The sequence below is a fragment of the Coregonus clupeaformis genome, chromosome 15, assembly GCF_020615455.1.
Source record: "Coregonus clupeaformis isolate EN_2021a chromosome 15, ASM2061545v1, whole genome shotgun sequence".
Taxonomy (NCBI): Eukaryota; Metazoa; Chordata; class Actinopteri; order Salmoniformes; family Salmonidae; genus Coregonus; species Coregonus clupeaformis.
This window is the reverse complement of record NC_059206.1, coordinates 5923486-5941030: the sequence shown is the minus strand read 5'-3', so window position 1 is coordinate 5941030 and position 17545 is coordinate 5923486. Positions and strand designations below refer to the sequence as shown.

Genomic DNA, 17545 nt, shown 5'->3' with positions numbered 1-17545 from the left:
GTCAAACCGCTTTTCTAGAGCAGAGAAACATGCGGTCAGTCAGTATGTATCGTAGTGATGGGGGGTAAATCGCTACAGTTACATCAGGATATTATTTTTGACAATATATTGTATTGACAATATCGCAATATTATTTTTGCGCTACTTGGATGTACCTGCACCAAAACACCCCAAAATGTTTTATTCAAAGCTTGTTCTCGAACTTCTTTTAAAAATAGGGAGCCAATTGAGAGCATTGAATCGCAATACAATCGCACTATCGAATCGCAATACATATAGAACCGTGAGAATCGCAATACATATCGTAATCGGCACCTAAGTATCATGATAATATTGTATCGTGATGTTCCTGGCAATTCCCAGCCCTAATGTATTGTTGTGAGTGGTGAAAATCACAGGTTTAAATTATAGGTTGGAGGTTACAGCTGAGATAAAGTCTGTAACATGTGTGACACACGTACATGTGTCATGAACGATGTGTGTGGGGGGATGGAGAGAGGGATGTGTGTGGGGGGATGGAGAGAGGGATGTGTGTGCGACACTCACTCCATAAGACACACATGTAAAAAATGGCAGTGCAACTTTGCCAGGCCAAATGTCCTGTCGTTAAGAGGTGAGAAACCAAACATGCTTGACTAGTGTATTAATCCTAGTCATCACATGGCTGTCCAATAGACAAGCACTGCAAAATTACATAACCAATATGTGTAAACCTATTAGGAAGGATTGGGGACTTGTAGTCTAAATGGTGGCGGTATCTAGATTTTCATATCGTCCTTCTCTCATCACAGGATTTAAGGTATTACTGTCTTAGTACACAAGGGGGCACAAAACCCCCTGCTAAAACAGCCCATTGGGCGTCTATTACCAGAATGCTGACAAAACTTGCACATAGCGTATTTCCATAGAGGCTGCTAGCTAGATTTACTAACGTGCGCAAAACGAAAATAAACTAAATTGCAAAGACAGGCAATCCAGCTCAAAGTTATACAAGTATAGGTAGTAGCTACCGAATGTCATTTTTGGAGAGTTTGGACATTTACAAGCGAATGTGAACGAGACATTGTGCAAATGAACAAAGTTTTGACGCATGCTTGTCTGAAGGAAGAAGAGCACTGGCTCTGGAGCAGCATGTGTACACACTGTGTCGAGTCGCTAGGGCAACACAGGGCTCTACGCTGACCTTTTTTTACAAGGAGCACCTGTGCGCCTAAGTTGAAAAATGTAAGCGCACACAAAGACATTTAGGAGCACAATGAAAAATATTTCCGCTAATAAAGCTAGAATCATACATTTTCCTAGGCTCACTGGTGCTCATAAATAAAAATTCTAGGTCGCACAGCAAAATATTTAGCCGCATATGTGAGAAAATGGTCGCACTGTAGAGCCCTGCAACGGGCCAGCCTGCTCTGCTCGAAGAGGGGGCAGGAGCAGACTGAGGGGCCGAAACGGAGTGGAGAAAAAGACACAAGGAAATCAAGATAGCAGCAGTGGCAGCTGAACAGATAACTCATCCAAAGCGCTTTGACTTCTCAAAACAAGGCTAACACTATATGATGCCCCGTCTCCTTATTAATTCAGCCACTTACTGAGTTAACTAGCATGTTAAACCAGATACACAGCTGGACTCACCAGCTCCCGCTTTCTCCCGTTGTGACATTTACAAACATGTGACTGGCTCAACTGTTCTGGGGAACTATGGTAAGCTTCAATGTAAAATGTGACAGGTGAAATGAAGAACGCAATCTGCTTTATCTCCTAACGTATTGCACAAGTTGACTGCAGGTATTTACTTAAAAAAGTAGCTACAAAATATTCAAATAAATATTTTGACGGTATTGAAAAACCATCCCGTGGCTATTTCCAAATACCCTGGTTTAATGCCAAAGCCTAGCATATATTATTAGTCAGATGCCATACATCATATTATCACGTTTACTCTGCAATCTGCATAATGTGTAGTCTAATTGAAAGCGGGCATTGGACAGATCGTCCGGACACAGAGCTGCAACTAGCTACATATTACACCTACTTTTGAAGCCTTTTTCATCATGGCATTGATTTTTTGGACACAATGTTCTGAACCCACCTGATGCCTTGAGCCAATGTTTGTCACATACTACAAGGCTAATAATACACGGCACAGTTGACTACCACCACTGCACATGGTAACCCTTAAGTGACCCTGAAGAGGACAGCACTTAAACAAATGCTCATCGCACCCCAGAGGACAATCACGTGCCAATTTCTAAAGACTTCTAAAGTTGTTTGTGCATGTTCACCGGAATAAGGTATTTTTGCTGTGAAATGGACATGCAGTACCTGTAACACCTCTCAGCAACTTCCCCTCTCTGAAACGGTAGCACTATAATCCAGTGTCAGCCTGTGGACACAGCGTAAACTTTGGAAGATGTGCCAAGTTTTTGTCAGATCACCAATCTCTATATTATGTCCTAGAACATCACAGAATGTTAGGGTTTTGCTGACAAACTGTTGAAATACTCAACAAAAAAATTACCTTTTCCAAATTGAACCTCACTTTTCAGTGTCTGGTGGCCTAGTGACATTAAGCTCACTAGATTAATTACTTTCACTTCAATGTGCTCACCCACCATGCAAGGGAGACAGCTAGTTCTGCTAATGGCCAGTTCAATCCCTCTACCTGCCACCCCCTCAACACATACAAAGTGGTTGCTTCCGTCCCTGCGGTACCTGTTGGAAGCCATCAGGGGGCACCACCATGATTAACACTGTGGTCTTCTTCACAGGTGCACAATCACTCCTGCCCTTGTCATCCCTGGCAGATGTGTCAGCGTCTCCCTCGAGTCCAGTTTTCTTGGCAGTCTTTCCACTGACGGCAACCTCTGCTTCGCTCTCCTCCGGTGACTGGGTTCCCACGGGCTCACACTCTGTCCTTCCCACAAACCATTGGCATAGGGAAGTCCACACACTCTGCAGCATCCTCGTCTCTAGACCGATGCTCTTGTCTGGGTGCTGAAAAGCCGGTGCCAACGCACAATTAGAAAGGTGGTGTCAGCTGAGGTAAGAGTGCTGCGCCGGTAGAAAGAGAAAGCACGGCAAGGGCAGGTGAGGACAGCCGTAGACTGCAAAAGAGGGTCCTTCAAGTTTCTTCCGCGTCACTGCTTCAGCTCCAGAAGCCCCTTTTCCTGTGTGCACTCAGCCGTGCTCATCCCTTCATCATCCTTCCTCAGACGTCTCAGTCAATATTAGTGGCACTTTTCTTTCTTTCAATCAACGCACTTGCTGTAAGTTCTTCTCTGCCCAAACCCCAAAAAATCATTTCGTTGTAGCTTTCATGCAGCCAAATATGCAGAAGGACTAACCTTGTTCCTATCAAAACGATTACATGGACAAACTCTTAGAGCACTATCATGTAACTTCTGTTAAAGATTAAAGAATGATGCACCTGCAACTGATATCTTGACTTTAGTTCGATACTACCTTGGCTGCATCTCTGCTGCATATCATCTACTGAGCAGTTAACACTGAGGCAGGAGCTACAGTGGGATTGTGCCGGTTAGCTGGCTCACTATCGACGGACAGAATAATGCAGTAAAATAGAAGAGGCTCCTGAAACCTGCATTCTCACTGCAGCGCTGCACCAGCCAATCACGGCAGCCCACACTGACATGTCCAACTGGAGATTCCCCAGAGCTGGACTCCACAACCAACTAGAATAGAGGATACAACGAAGCAACTAATTTATGACTTGTCATCCTGAATCAAATGGGTTCGTAAGGGTTGGGCGATTCTCTCTCTCTCATTCACTCTGGGAAAAATCTGCTGACTATTCTTTCCCATCCTCTTCAATTCTCTCCATCAGAATGTCAGTATCACCGTGGCAACCTCACCCAGCCCTGCGTGCTATTTTCCCCTAACACATACTGATCAGCAAAACCTCTTCAACTCTCCTCACTCTTAGTCTTTTCTGTCTTCAAAAGACTTTGCTCCATGCAGGACACTGTTCTAAATGAGTTTGCACGTCTGAATTTGTATTTTTCTTTTCATTAATTTCCAACTTGAAATTGAAGCGTAGAACCGATTACAGCTGCATCCTACCAATACTTAGGCCTACTGATTTTCTTATTACGATGTCTCCAACAGGGTTGGAGTCCATTTATCACTCAAGGAGGTCTCATTCAGTGAATGATTTGGAATTTTGCCCATTAGCTTCAATCTTGCCAAAAGTTTTTTTTAAACGCATTTAATCAACTGAATTCTAGTCATTTTCTGAGCAGACTTAACCTTGGTGTCCAGACTTCCCCATGTTCACCGTTTAGCCAGGAAATGTATATTGGTTTCCTTCAACACCAGCTGACTGTGCATTGGGATTTGATCCAGAGATAAGAACACCAGAGGACCATTACAAAGGACAGCGAGTCCTCCTCATGTCTAGGGACATGTCCACTCCAATTATACACAGAACAAAAATAAAAAACGGAACATGCAACAATTTCAAAGATTTTACTCAGTTACAGTTCATATAAAGGAAATCAGTCAATTGAAATGAATTCATTAGGCCCTAATCTTTGGATTTCACATGACTGGGAATACAGATATGCATCTGTTGGTCACAGATACCTTAAAAAACAAAGTAGTGGCGTGGATCAGAAAACCAGTCAGTATCTGGTGTGACCACCTTTTACCTCATGCGGTGCGACATATTTGTATTTATTAGGGATCCCCATTAGATGCTGCCAAGGCAGTAGCTACTCTTCCTGAGTTCCAAACACGGATGAATAGCACAGCAATGGGCCGGCCTCAGGATCTAGTCACGGAATCTCTGTGCATTCAAATTGCCATCGATAAAATGCAATTGTGTTCGTTGTCCGTAGCTTATGCCTGCCCATACCATAACCCCTCCGCCACCATGGGGCACTCTGTTCACAACAGCAAACCGCTCACCCACACGACACCATTCACGCCATTTGCCATCTGCTCGGTACAGTTGAAACCGGGATTCATCCGTGAAGAGCACACTTCTCCAGCGTGCCAGTGGCCATCGAAGGTGAGCATTTGCCCACTGAAGTCGGTTACGACGGCGAACTGCAGTCTGGTCATGACCTTGGTGAGGACGACGAGCATGCAGATGAGCTTCCCCGAGATGATTTCTGACAGTTTGTGCAGACATTCTTCAGTTATGCAAACCCAGTTTCAAACCCACAGTTTCATCAGACCATCCCGTAGGTGAAGAAGTCGGATGTGGAGGTCCTGGGCTGGCGTGGTTACACGTAGTCTGCGGTTGAGGCCGGTTGGACATAGTGCCAAATTCTCTAAAACAATGTTAGAGGCAGCTTATGGTAGAGAAATTAACATAAAATTATCTGGCAACAGCTCTGGTGGACATTCCTGCAGTCAGCATGCCAATTGCACACTCCTTCAAAACTTGAGACATCTGTGGCATTGTGTTGTGTGACAAAACTGCACATTTTAGAGTGCCATTTTATTGTCCCCAGCACAAGGTGCACCTGTTTAATCAGCTTCTTGATATACCACACCTGTCAGGTGGATGGATTATCTTGGCAAAGGAGAAATGCTTACTTACATGGATGTAAACACATTTGTGCACAAAATTTTAGAGAAATAAGCTTTTTGGCCATATGGAACATTTCAGCTCATGAAACATGGGACCAACACTTTACATGTTGCGTTTATATTTTTATTCAGTATATAACTGCACATTACCCCTTAGCCTACAAAAGTTATTTGAAATAGAAGATATCTGTGGTGTAACCTTGACAATACTAAATACGGAGCTGCACAATATTACAGCTACAGTTTAACCTACCAACCATATGTGTAGACAACTGCTGTGAAAGCATTGATTGAATAAAAACATCCCCACAGATTTGGTTTGGCCTTACTAATGTCTGCAGCCCTGTTGTGCTGGCAACAATTAAGACCAGACTGTTCACCTCACCCTTGACAGAACTGATTTGAGGCCTGACTAGGGTTGGCACAATTACCATATAATAGTATAACCAACGATTATGGATGAAGACCGTCATGACCGTTTAACCAATTTTTATGGAATGAACAGCTGACTGAAGACCGGACAGCCCGGCATGTGTGCGGTTGAGTTTGTGGACTCTTTACAACAAGCAAGGTGTTGTAGCAAACAAGTCTTCTAGGCAACGCCCCCCTCCCTTCAACAGCAGCACATGCAGTCAGGAACGGAGGAGAGGAGAAAATGTGTGTCTTAAGAATTTCAATAAACTATTATAAACGGTGACCACGGTCATTTGGCTTACCAATAACAGTCATCCAAAATTCCATGACCGTCACAGCCCTAGGCCTGACCTGCTAATAACAGAAGGAAATGTCAAGGAAATAACTGTATTGACAGAATACTACTGCTTCATCACCACACAATCAAGTTGTACCCCCCTCATAATTACCGTCCTGATCATATAAAAAAAAAATATATAAAAAATTCTAATGTCATACATGTTCCAGGTGTAAATTATGTACATAATGCTTGCATTCTGACGAAAGGCAGTATGTCCCCGCTTTCAATAAAAGAATGAGTCAGAGATGGGGCATACCCTGCTGGACAATATAAGAATAAGTATTTTCATCAGCAAGAAAAGCAGCCTGGCTGACACCACTCGCGTGGTACACAGCGTAGGAGAGCGGTGACACACTGGTCTGGACAGGAACTGAGCTTTGATTGGATCTCACGTTGTTTGGATCTGAAAATCCAACAGTTGTATTGGAAGGGGGTGCGCTCGGGGGCTGTGTGTGGTTGTCCATGTGGGTATTTGAGTGAGAAAGACACAGAGGAGAACCAAATCAGTAAAAAAGCACAGCCCCCTTTATTATCGACGCATCGTGCCTTCTACATCAAGGAGCCTTTCCAGACTCTGAAGTCAGGAAGACTTGGAGTTTGGTGTTAGCAAGAATACAAGACAAGAGACACAAGTCATGAATTTCATGGTGAGGAAATGCTGTGAAATCCCATTGACATTCACATAGATGAGTGGCTAATAGAGTGAGCTTTAGAGGTTGGCAGAATGTCGTCTATGGGTGAAGTTTACCTCAGGGAGAATCGTCACGCTTCCTTCCACAATGATCCCATCAGCCCAAATCTCATGTGAAGGTTAGGCTAAGTGTCGAAACCATTAGCCGTTTCAAGGGCTTTCGCTAATTCTCCATTCAATTAAAGATGCACTATACAACAGGATGCCCTCTATTCTTGCCTCTAGGGGGCGCTCTGGAGCTAGAAAGGGTCCCTGAAATTAAACCGCATTGATACACACAGCATGATGCTGTAAAGAGGGCCACGTACCCTACTACGGAAAACAATGGGGTCTTGCCATTCCATATAAGCCTAACTTCATATAGGTCAATAATGCTTATGAAAACGTGATAATAATTTTGTGTTCTAAATAGGCCAACAATCCTGTTTAGAATGGTGATAAGAACATATTTGGCTGTTATTGCCATCAACCAACTTAAAAGTTACCCTTGCAGTTGGCTGGTCGTGGCATTCGTCTTGAGATCATGTCTTCACAACAATCGTTTCACTCAATCATCCCCTAGTCATTTGAATAAAGGGTATTATTGGAGTTTGACCAGGGCAGATTTAGCAATCATGTGTAAGGAAGATCGGTGACCCGATCCTGCAGGTTCATGCTCTACAACATTCAGAGAGTACGACCCTGCCTTACACAGGAAGCGGCACAGGTCCTAATCCAGGCACTTGTCATCTCCCGTCTGGATTACTGCAACTCGCTGTTGGCTGGGCTCCCTGCCTGTGCCATTAAACCCCTACAACTCATCCAGAATGCCGCAGCCCGTCTGGTGTTCAACCTTCCCAAGTTCTCTCACGTCACCCCGCTCCTCCGCACACTCCACTGGCTTCCAGTTGAAGCTCGCATCTGTTACAAGACCATGGTGCTTGCCTATGGAGCTGTGAGGGGATCGGCACCTCTGTACCTTCAGGCTCTGATCAGTCCCTACATCCAAACGAGGGCATTGCGTTCATCCACCTCTGGCCTGCTGGCTCCCCTTCCTCTGCGGAAGCATAGTTCCCGCTCAGCCCAGTCAAAAACTGTTCGCTGCTCTGGCACCCCAATGGTGGAACAAGCTCCCTCACGACGCCAGGACAGCGGAGTCACTCACCACCTTCCGGAGACATTTGAAACCCCACCTCTTTAAGGAATACCTGGGATAGGATAAAGTAATCCTTCTACCCCCCCCCCCCCTAAAAAAAAATATATATATATATATTGTAAAGTGGTTATCCCACTGGCTATAGGGTGAATGCACCTATTTGTAAGTCGCTCTGGATAAGAGCGTCTGCTAAATGACGTAAATGTAAATGTAAATGTAAGAAATGATATCATTTTTATGACAGGTAAAATGCATCATACCGTACTGTAAATGGAGGGACAAGGGCATGCAGTATATGAGAAGGGTCAAGGCCAACTTTTCCCTTCCCCATTTGGAGAAGTTGAGATCAAACCCCTGACCTGACCTTGGGAGGCACTCCACCTACATTTACAGTAGAGCAGCTAAGCGAAAAACACACAAAAAAGCTGAGCTGGCCTCCCGAGTGGCATGCATTGCAGTGCTAGAGGCGTCACTACAGATCCGGGTTCGATCCCAGGCTGTGTCACAGCCGGCCGCGACCGGAAGACCCATGAGGCGGCGCACAATTGGCCCAGCGTTGTCCGGGTTAAGGGAGGGTTTGGCCGGCCCGGGATGTCATTGACCCATCGCGCTCTAGCAACTCCTGTGGCGGGCCGGGCGCTTGCACGCTGACACGGTCGCCAGTTGGACGGTGTTTCCTCCGACACATTGGTGCGGCTGGCTTCCGGGATAAGCGAGCAGTGTGTCAAGAAGCAGTGCTGCTTGGCAGGGTCGTGTTTCGGAGGACGCATGGCTCCCGACCTTCGCCTCTCCCGAGTCCGTACGGGAGTTGCAGCGATGGGACAAGACTAACTACCAATTGGATATCACAAAATTGGGGAGAAAAAGGGGTAGAAAATTAAAAATAAAAGCTGAGCTGGCACCACACACACACCAACTCACTCATTACAATTACCCAGCTAATTGGACAAGAAAAGTGCATAGGACAGTGGACTTGTCTCAGAGTCTGCAGCAGTGAAGGGTTTATGTGTATTGTCCATGCTTGTAATGATTGGTTTATTGTGCACAAGTTTTTGTGTTATCGTCAACATAATAAACTACAGAGAACGGGTACAAGTAATTTTAAAGCATTAGACCTTTACCTTTCTCCCAAGACTCACTTGGATATCTGGATATCAGGTTGATGACATTTGCAAATTGCCCAGCAGGCATTTGTACATCATTTACCTTGCAAATATGAATCACGACCTGACTAGACAGCCAAACCGCCAAAACAGATTGCAGCGCAAATAAATATTTTTGGTTAAAAGAAAATCCACATTCAAAATACTTTTCTCTTATCTAAAATAGGTCAAGGAGGAGGTTAACCTTGGGTCAACAAATGCAGGTTTACTAAGGTTAATATTAAACCAAATGTTTCAGAAGATAGTCAAGAATTAAAAACAAGTTATTGGGCTCCATTTTGAAGAGCATGACTTTGCTTCTTTTCTACAGTGCCTTGCAAAAGTATTCATCCCCCTTGTGGTTTTTCCTATTGTTGCATTACAACCTGTAATTTAAATGGATTTTTAAGAGAAAAAAATTACTTGTTTCAAAAAATTCTAAAAAATACATTACGGAAAAGTGGTGCGCGCATATGTATTCACCCCCTTTGCTATGAAGCCCCTAAATAAGATCTGGTGCAACCAATTACCGTCAGAAGTCACATAATTAGTTAAATAAAGTCCACCTGTGTGCAATCTAAGTGTCACATGATCTGTCACATGATCTCAGAATAAGTATTTGATACACTGCCGATTTTGCAGGTTTTCCTACTTACAAAGCATGTAGAGGTCTGTAATCTTTATCATAGGTACACTTCAACTGTGAGAGACGGAATCTAAAAATCCAGAAAATCACATTGTATGATTTTAAAGTAATTAATTTCCATTTTATTGCATGACATAAGTATTTGATACATCAGAAAAGCAGAACTTAATATTTGGTACAGAAACCTTTGTTTGCAATTACAGAGATCATACGTTTCCTGTAGGTCTTGACCAGGTTTGCACACACTGCAGCAGGGATTTTGGCCCACTCCTCCATACAGACCTTCTCCAGATCCTTCAGGGTTTCGGGGGCTGTCGCTGGGCAATACAGACTTTCAGCTCCCCTCCAAAGATGTTCTATTGGGTTCAGGTCTGGAGACTGGCTAGGCCACTCCAGGACCTTGAGATGCTTCTTACGGAGCCACTCCTTTAGTTGCCCTGGCTGTGTGTTTCGGGTCGTTGTCATGCTGGAAGACCCAGCCACGACCCATCTTCAATGCTCTTACTGAGGGAAGGAGGTTGTTGGCCAAGATCTCGCGATACATGGCCCCATCCATCCTCCCCTCAATACGGTGCAGTCGTCCTGTCCCCTTTGCAGAAAAGCATCCCCAAAGAATGATGTTTCCACCTCCATGCTTCACGGTTGGGATGGTGTTCTTGGGGTTGTACTCATCCTTCTTCCTCCAAACACGGCGAGTGGAGTTTAGACCAAAAGCTATATTTGTGTCTCATCAGACCACATGACCTTCTCCCATTCCTCCTCTGGATCATCCAGATGGTCATTGGCAAACTTCAGACGGGCCTGGACATGCGCTGGCTTGAGCAGGGGGACCTTGCGTGCGCTGCAGGATTTTAATCCATGACTGCGTAGTGTGTTACTAATGGTTTTCTTTGAGACTGTGGTCCCAGCTCTCTTCAGGTCATTGACCAGGTCCTGCCGTGTAGTTCTGGGCTGATCCCTCACCTTCCTCATGATCATTGATGCCCCACGAGGTGAGATCTTGCATGGAGCCGCAGACTGAGGGTGATTGACCGTCATCTTGAACTTCTTCCATTTTCTAATAATTGCGCCAACAGTTGTTGCCTTCTCACCAAGCTGCTTGCCTATTGTCCTGTAGCCCATCCCAGCCTTGTGCAGGTCTACAATTGTATCCCTGATGTCCTTACACAGCTCTCTGGTCTTGGCCATTGTGGAGAGGTTGGAGTCTGTTTGATTGAGTGTGTGGACAGGTGTCTTTTATACAGGTAACGAGTTCAAACAGGTGCAGTTAATACAGGTAATGAGTGGAGAACAGGAGGGCTTCTTAAAGAAAAACGAACAGGTCTGTGAGAGCCGGAATTCTTATTGGTTGGTAGGTGATCAAATACTTATGTCATGCAATAAAATGCAAATGAATTACTTCAAAATCATACAATGTGATTTTCTGGATTTTTGTTTTAGATTCCGTCTCTCACAGTTGAAGTGTACCTATGATAAAAATTACAGACCTCTACATGCTTTGTAAGTAGGAAAACCTGAAAATCGGCAGTGTATCAAATACTTGTTCTCCCCACTGTGTGTGTGTATATATATATATATATATATATATATATATATATATATATATATATATATATATATATATATATATATATCACATACATACACCTGTTCTGAAAGGCCCCAGAGTCTGCAACACCACTAAGGAAGGGGCACCACCAAGCAAGCAGCACCATGAAGACCAAGGAGCTCTCCAAACAGGTCAGGGACAAAGTTGTGGAGTAGTAGTACAGATCAGGGTTGGGTTATAAAAAAATATCAGAAACTTTGAACATCCCATGGAGCACAATTAAATCCATTATTAAAAAAAGGAAAGAATATGGCACCACAACAAACCTGCCAAGAGAGGGACCACCACCAAAACTCATGGACCAGGCAAGGAGGGCATTAATCAGAGAGGCAATAAAGAGACCAAAGATAACCCTGAAGGAGCTACAAAGCTCCACAGCGGAGATTGGAGTATCTGTCCATAGGACCACTTTAAGCCGTACACTCCACAGAGCTGGGCTTTAATGGAAGAGTGGCCAGAAAAAAAGCTATTGCTTAAATAAAAAAATAAGCAAACACGTTTGGTGTTCAACAAAAGCCATGTGGAAGACTCCCCAAACATATGGAAGAAGGTACTCTGGTCAGATGAGACTAAAATTGAGCTTTTTGGCCATCAAGGAAAACGCTATGTCTGGCGCAAACCCAACACCTCATCACCCCGAGAACACCATCCCAACAGTGAAGCATGGTGGTGGCAGCATCATGCTGTGGGGATGTTTTTCCATCGGCAGGGACTGGGAAACTGGTCAAATTGAAGGAATGATGGATGGTGCTAAATACAGGGAAATTCTTGAGGGAAACATTTCAGTCTTTCAGAGATTTGAGACTGAGGTTCACCATCCAGCAGGACAATGACCCTAAGCATACTGCTAAAGCAACAGTCGAGTGGTTTAAGGGGAAACATTTAAATGTCTTGGAATTGCCTAGTCAAAGCCCAGACCTCAATCCAATTGAGAATCTGTGGTATGACTTAAAGATTGCTGTACACATTTTTAAATTTTAGTCATTTAGCAGACGCTCTTATCCAGAGCGACTTACAGTTAGTGAGTGCATACATTTGTTTTTCATACTGGTCCCCCGTGGGAAACGAACCCACAACCCTGGCATTGCAAACTGCTCTACCAACTGAGCTACACGGGACTAGCGGAACCAGCGGAACCCATCCAACTTGATGGAGCTGGAGCAGTTTTGCCTTGAAGAATGGGCAAAAATCCCAGTGGCTAGATGTGCCAAGCTTATAGAGACATACCCCAAGTGACTTGCAGCTGTAATTGCTGCAAAAGGTGGCTCTACAAAGTATTGACTTTGGGGGGGTGAATAGTTATGCACACTCAAGTTCTGTTAATTTGTCTTATTTCTTGTTTGTTTCACAATAAAACATCTTCAAAGTGGTAGGCATGTTGTGTAAATCAAATGATACAAACCCCCCAAAAAATCAAATTTAATTCCAGGTTGTAAGGCAACAAAATAGGAAAAATGCCAAGGGGGGTGAATACTCTCGCAAGCCACTGTATGTGAAAGTGTGAGGCAAGATAAAGTAGATGTCACGGGCAGCAAACTGAGTGCAGTGTTAAAAATATGCCCCCATGACCTTTGCCTATCTGCAGCCAATAGAGTGGGCTAGCAGATCCATGCGAGTCTTCTGGAAAGTTCCCCATTGTTCAGAGAGCAGTGGCAAAGTACTAGACAATTGTAGGCCTTCACGTGCCGAATCAGTCTGGCAAATGTTCAAAACCACCAAGGACCCAGGATTATAGCTCCCATATCAACTATTTCACTCTACAATAGAAAACACAGTAGGGCAGGTCTAACAAAGTAGCCTCCATTAAATATAGTGTAAGCTATTCTATATATACATACACTGAACATAAAACGATTTTAAAACGAACTACAACGATTTTACTGAGTTACAGTTCATATAAGGAAATCAGTCAATTGAAATAAATTAATTAGGCCCTAATCTATGGATTTCACATGACTGGGCAGGGGCGCAGTCATGGGTGGGCCCCCACCACCCACCCACTGCCCCACCCACTGGGGAGCCAGGCCCAGTCAATCAGAATGAGTTTTTACCCACAAAAGGGATTTATTACAGACAGAAATACTCCTCAGTTTCATCAGCTGTCCGGTGGCTGGTCTCTGACGATCCCGCAGGTGAAGAATCCAGATGTGGAGGACCTGGGCTGGCATGGTTACACGTGGTTTGCGGTTGTGAGGCCGGTTGGACGTACTGACAAATTCTTTAAGACGACATTGGAGGTGAAATGATGGTAAATGATGGTAGAGAAATGAACATTAAATTCTCTGGCAACAGCTCTAGTGGACATTCCTGTAGTCAGTATGCCAATTGCACGCTCCCTCAAAACTTGAGACATCTGTGGCATTGTGTTGTGTGACAAAACGGCACATTTTAGAGTGGCCTTTTATTGTCCCCAGCACAAGGTGCACCTGTGTAATGATCATGCTGTTTAATCAGCTTCTCGATATGCCACACCTGTCAGGTGGATGGGTTATCTTGGCAAAGGAGAAATGCTCACTAACAGGGATGTAAACAAATTTGTGCTAAAAATTTGAGAGAAATAAACTTTTTCTGCGTATGGAACATTTCTGGCCTCTTATTTGATCTCAAGAAACATGGGACGAACACTTTACATGTTGCATTTATATTTTTGTTCAGTATAAATATGACATTTCGCAGACGGTTTTATCCAAAGCGACTTAATCATGTGTGCATACATTCTTTTTACGTATGGGTGGCCCCAGGAATCGAACCCACAACCCTGGCAGTGCAAGCGCCATGCTCTACCAACTGAGCCATACAGGACCACATACAGTGCATTAGGAAAGTATTCAGAACCCTTGACTTTTTCCACATTTTGTTACGTTACAGCCTTATTCGAAAATTGATTAAATAGTTTTTTCCCCCTCATCAATCTACACATCATAATGACAAAGCAGAAACAGGTTTTGTTAAATTTTTGCTAATTTATACAAATAAAATAAAAAACATAAGTACATAAGTATTCAGACCCTTTACTCAGTACTTTGTTGAAGAACCTTTGGCAGCGATTACAGCCTCAAGTCTTCTTGGGTATGACGCTACAAGCTTGGCACACCTGTATTTGGGGAGTTTCTCCATTCTTCTCTGCAGATCCTCTCAAGCTCTGTCCGGTTGGATGGGGAGCATGTCCAATAGCACAGCTATTTTCAGGTCTCTCCAGATATGTTCGATTGGGTTCAAGTCCGGGCTCTGGCTGGGCCACTCAAGGACATTCAGAGACTTGTCCCGAAGCCACTACTGCGTTGTCTTGGCTGTGTGCTTAGGGTCGTTGTCCTGTTGGAAGGTGAACTTTCGCACCAGTCGGAGGTCCTGAGTGCTCTGGAGCAGGTTTTCATCAAGGATCTCTCTGTACTTTGCTCCGTTCATCTTTTCCTCGATCCTGATTAGTCTCCCAGTCCCTGCCGCTGAAAAACATCCCCACAGCAGGATGCTGCCACTACCATGCTTCACCATAGGAATGGTGCCAGGTTTCCTCCAGACGTGATGCTTGGCATTCAGGCCAAAGAGTTCAATCTTGGTTTCATCAGACCAGAGAATCTTGTTTCTCATGGTCTGAGAGTCCTTTAGGTGCCTTTTAGCAAACTCCAAGCAGGCTGCCATGTGCCTTTTACTGAGGAGTGGCTTCCGTCTGGACCCTCTACAATAAAGGCCTGATTGGTGGAGTGCTGCAGAGATGGTTGTCCTTCTGGAAGGTTCTCCCACCTACACAAAGGAACTCTGGAGCTCTGTCAGAGTGACCATCGGGTTCTTGGTCACCTCCCTTGGTTTTTGCTCTGACATGCACTTTAAATGTGGGACCTTATACAGTTGCTTGCGAAAGTATTCACCCCCCTTGGCATTTTTCCTATTTTGTTGCCTTACAACCTGGAATTAAAATGGATTTTTGGGGGGTTTGTATCATTTGATTTACACAACATGCCTACCACTTTGAAGATGCAAAATATTTTTCTGTTGTTAAACAAACAAGAAATAAGACAAAAAAACAACTTGAGCGTGCATAGCTATTCACCCCACCCCAAAGTCAATACTTTGTAGAGCCACCTTTTGCAGCAATTACAGCTGCAAGTCTCTTGGGGTATGTCTCTATAAGCTTGGCACATCTAGCCACTGGGATTTTTGCCCATTCTTCAAGGCAAAACTGCTCCAGCTCCTTCAAGTTGGATGGGTTCCGCTGGTGTACAGCAATCTTTAAGTCATACCACAGATTCTCAATTGGATTGAGGTCTGGGCTTTGACTAGGCCATTCCAAGACATTTAAATGTTTCCCCTTAAACCACTCAAGTGTTGCTTTCGCACTATGCTTAGGGTCATTGTCCTGCTGGAAGGTGAACCTCCTTTGACAGTCTTTCCGTTCATGGTTTTAAAAGTTATGAAATCTCATGTAGGCTAGTATCAAACTTTGCTGTGGGGTCGTGGAAGCTGTTGGCACGGTGATTTGAGCTATACCCGATAGGCCAGCGCAGTAGGCACACTTGATTTAGCCACAGCTCTCCTGGTCTGCCGGCTAGGCGGAATTTGTCCCTTCAGACAAATAAAATGGTTCAAAATAGGAACACTTTGCCTACCAGACGCGCAGGGCTTCTGAATCAAGTGCACCGACCGCCAACAGCGCAAGACGAAGAAAAATAAAGAAAATAGGAACGCAAACCTTTATCGTTGGCTTTTCTACATAAACGTTTGGTGATCGATCGCGATCTACCAGTTGGTGACCACTGCTATAGTCTATTCCTCCTAAGCCCCTCTATTGTTTTATATACATTTAAAATTACAACCCACCTAGTATTTTCTCTCGCCTTCAAATAGTATGGGGATGTGGAACTATGGTTTGACTACTACCAAACAGAGGCCTGACACCACATGCTGAGAAATAACTGATGCAGTAAATCATGACTGATAACAGGTTGTGACTTAGTATCGCTCTGGTATTAGTAGGCCACATTCTGGGCTATCCCGTATTCCTAAAAGCATTTCCGAGGTAAAAGGGTTTCCCACTCCTCTTTCTATTCTGGTTAGAGCCAGTTTGCACTGTTCTATGAAGGGAGTAGTACACAGCGTTGTACGAGATCTTCAGTTTCTTGGCAATTTCTCGCATGGAATAGCCTTCATTTCTCAGAACAAGAATAGACTGATGAGTTTCAGAAGAAAGTTATTTGTTTCTGGCCATTTTGAGACTGTAATCGAACCCACAATTGCTGATGCTCCAGATACTCAACTAGTCTCAAGAAGGCCAGTTTTATTGCTTCTTTAAATCAGCATAACAGTTTACAGCTGCGCTAACATACTTGCAAAAGGGTTTTCTAATGATCAATTAGCCTTTTAAAATTATAACTGGTGGTTGCTGATAATGGGCCTCTGTACACCTACAGTTGATATAAAAAGTCTACACACCCCTGTAAAAGATGAGACAAAGATAAATCATGTCAGAACTTTTTCCACCTTTAAAATGTGACCTATAATGTGAACAATTCAACTGAAAAACAAACTGAAATCTTTGAGGGAAAAATAAAAATAAAAAATCACAATAACCTGGTTGCATAAGTGTGCACACCCTTAAACTAATACTTTGTTGAAGCACCTTTTGATTTTATTACAGCACTCAGTCTTTTTGGGTAGGAGTCTATTAGCATGGCACATCTTGACGTGGCAATATTTGCCCACTCTTCTTTGCAAAAGCGCTCCAAATCTGTCAGATTGCGAGGACATCTCCTGTGCACAGCCCTCTTCAGATCACCCCAGAGATGTTCAATTGGATTCAGGTCTGGGCTCTGGCTGGGCCATTCCAAAACGTTAATCTTCTTCTGGTGAAGCCATGTTTTGTGGATTTGGATGTGTGCTTTGGGCCATTGTCGTGCTGAAAGGTGAACTTCATCTTCAGCTTTCTAACGGACGCCTGAAGGTTTTGTGCCAAAATTGGCTGGTATTTGGAACTGTTCATAATTCCCTCCACCCTAAATAAGGCCCCGGTTCCAGCTG

General features: G+C 44.0%; 1 protein-coding gene across 3 annotated transcripts in view; it reads right to left on the bottom strand.

The window, feature by feature from the left end:
• slc25a25b (solute carrier family 25 member 25b) overlaps nucleotides 1-17545 on the bottom strand; it is a 60446-nt gene that overhangs the window by 38653 nt on the left and 4248 nt on the right. The window contains exon 1 of one of the 3 annotated variants that reach the window (XM_041897610.2): nucleotides 2713-2974. The exons of the other annotated variants lie outside the window; for them this stretch is intronic. Within the exon in view, the coding sequence (XP_041753544.2) occupies nucleotides 2713-2961 (249 nt within the window). The 5' untranslated portion in view covers nucleotides 2962-2974. Of the gene's footprint in view, nucleotides 1-2712; nucleotides 2975-17545 lie in introns of those variants that run through there. 3 annotated transcript variants of the gene reach the window in all.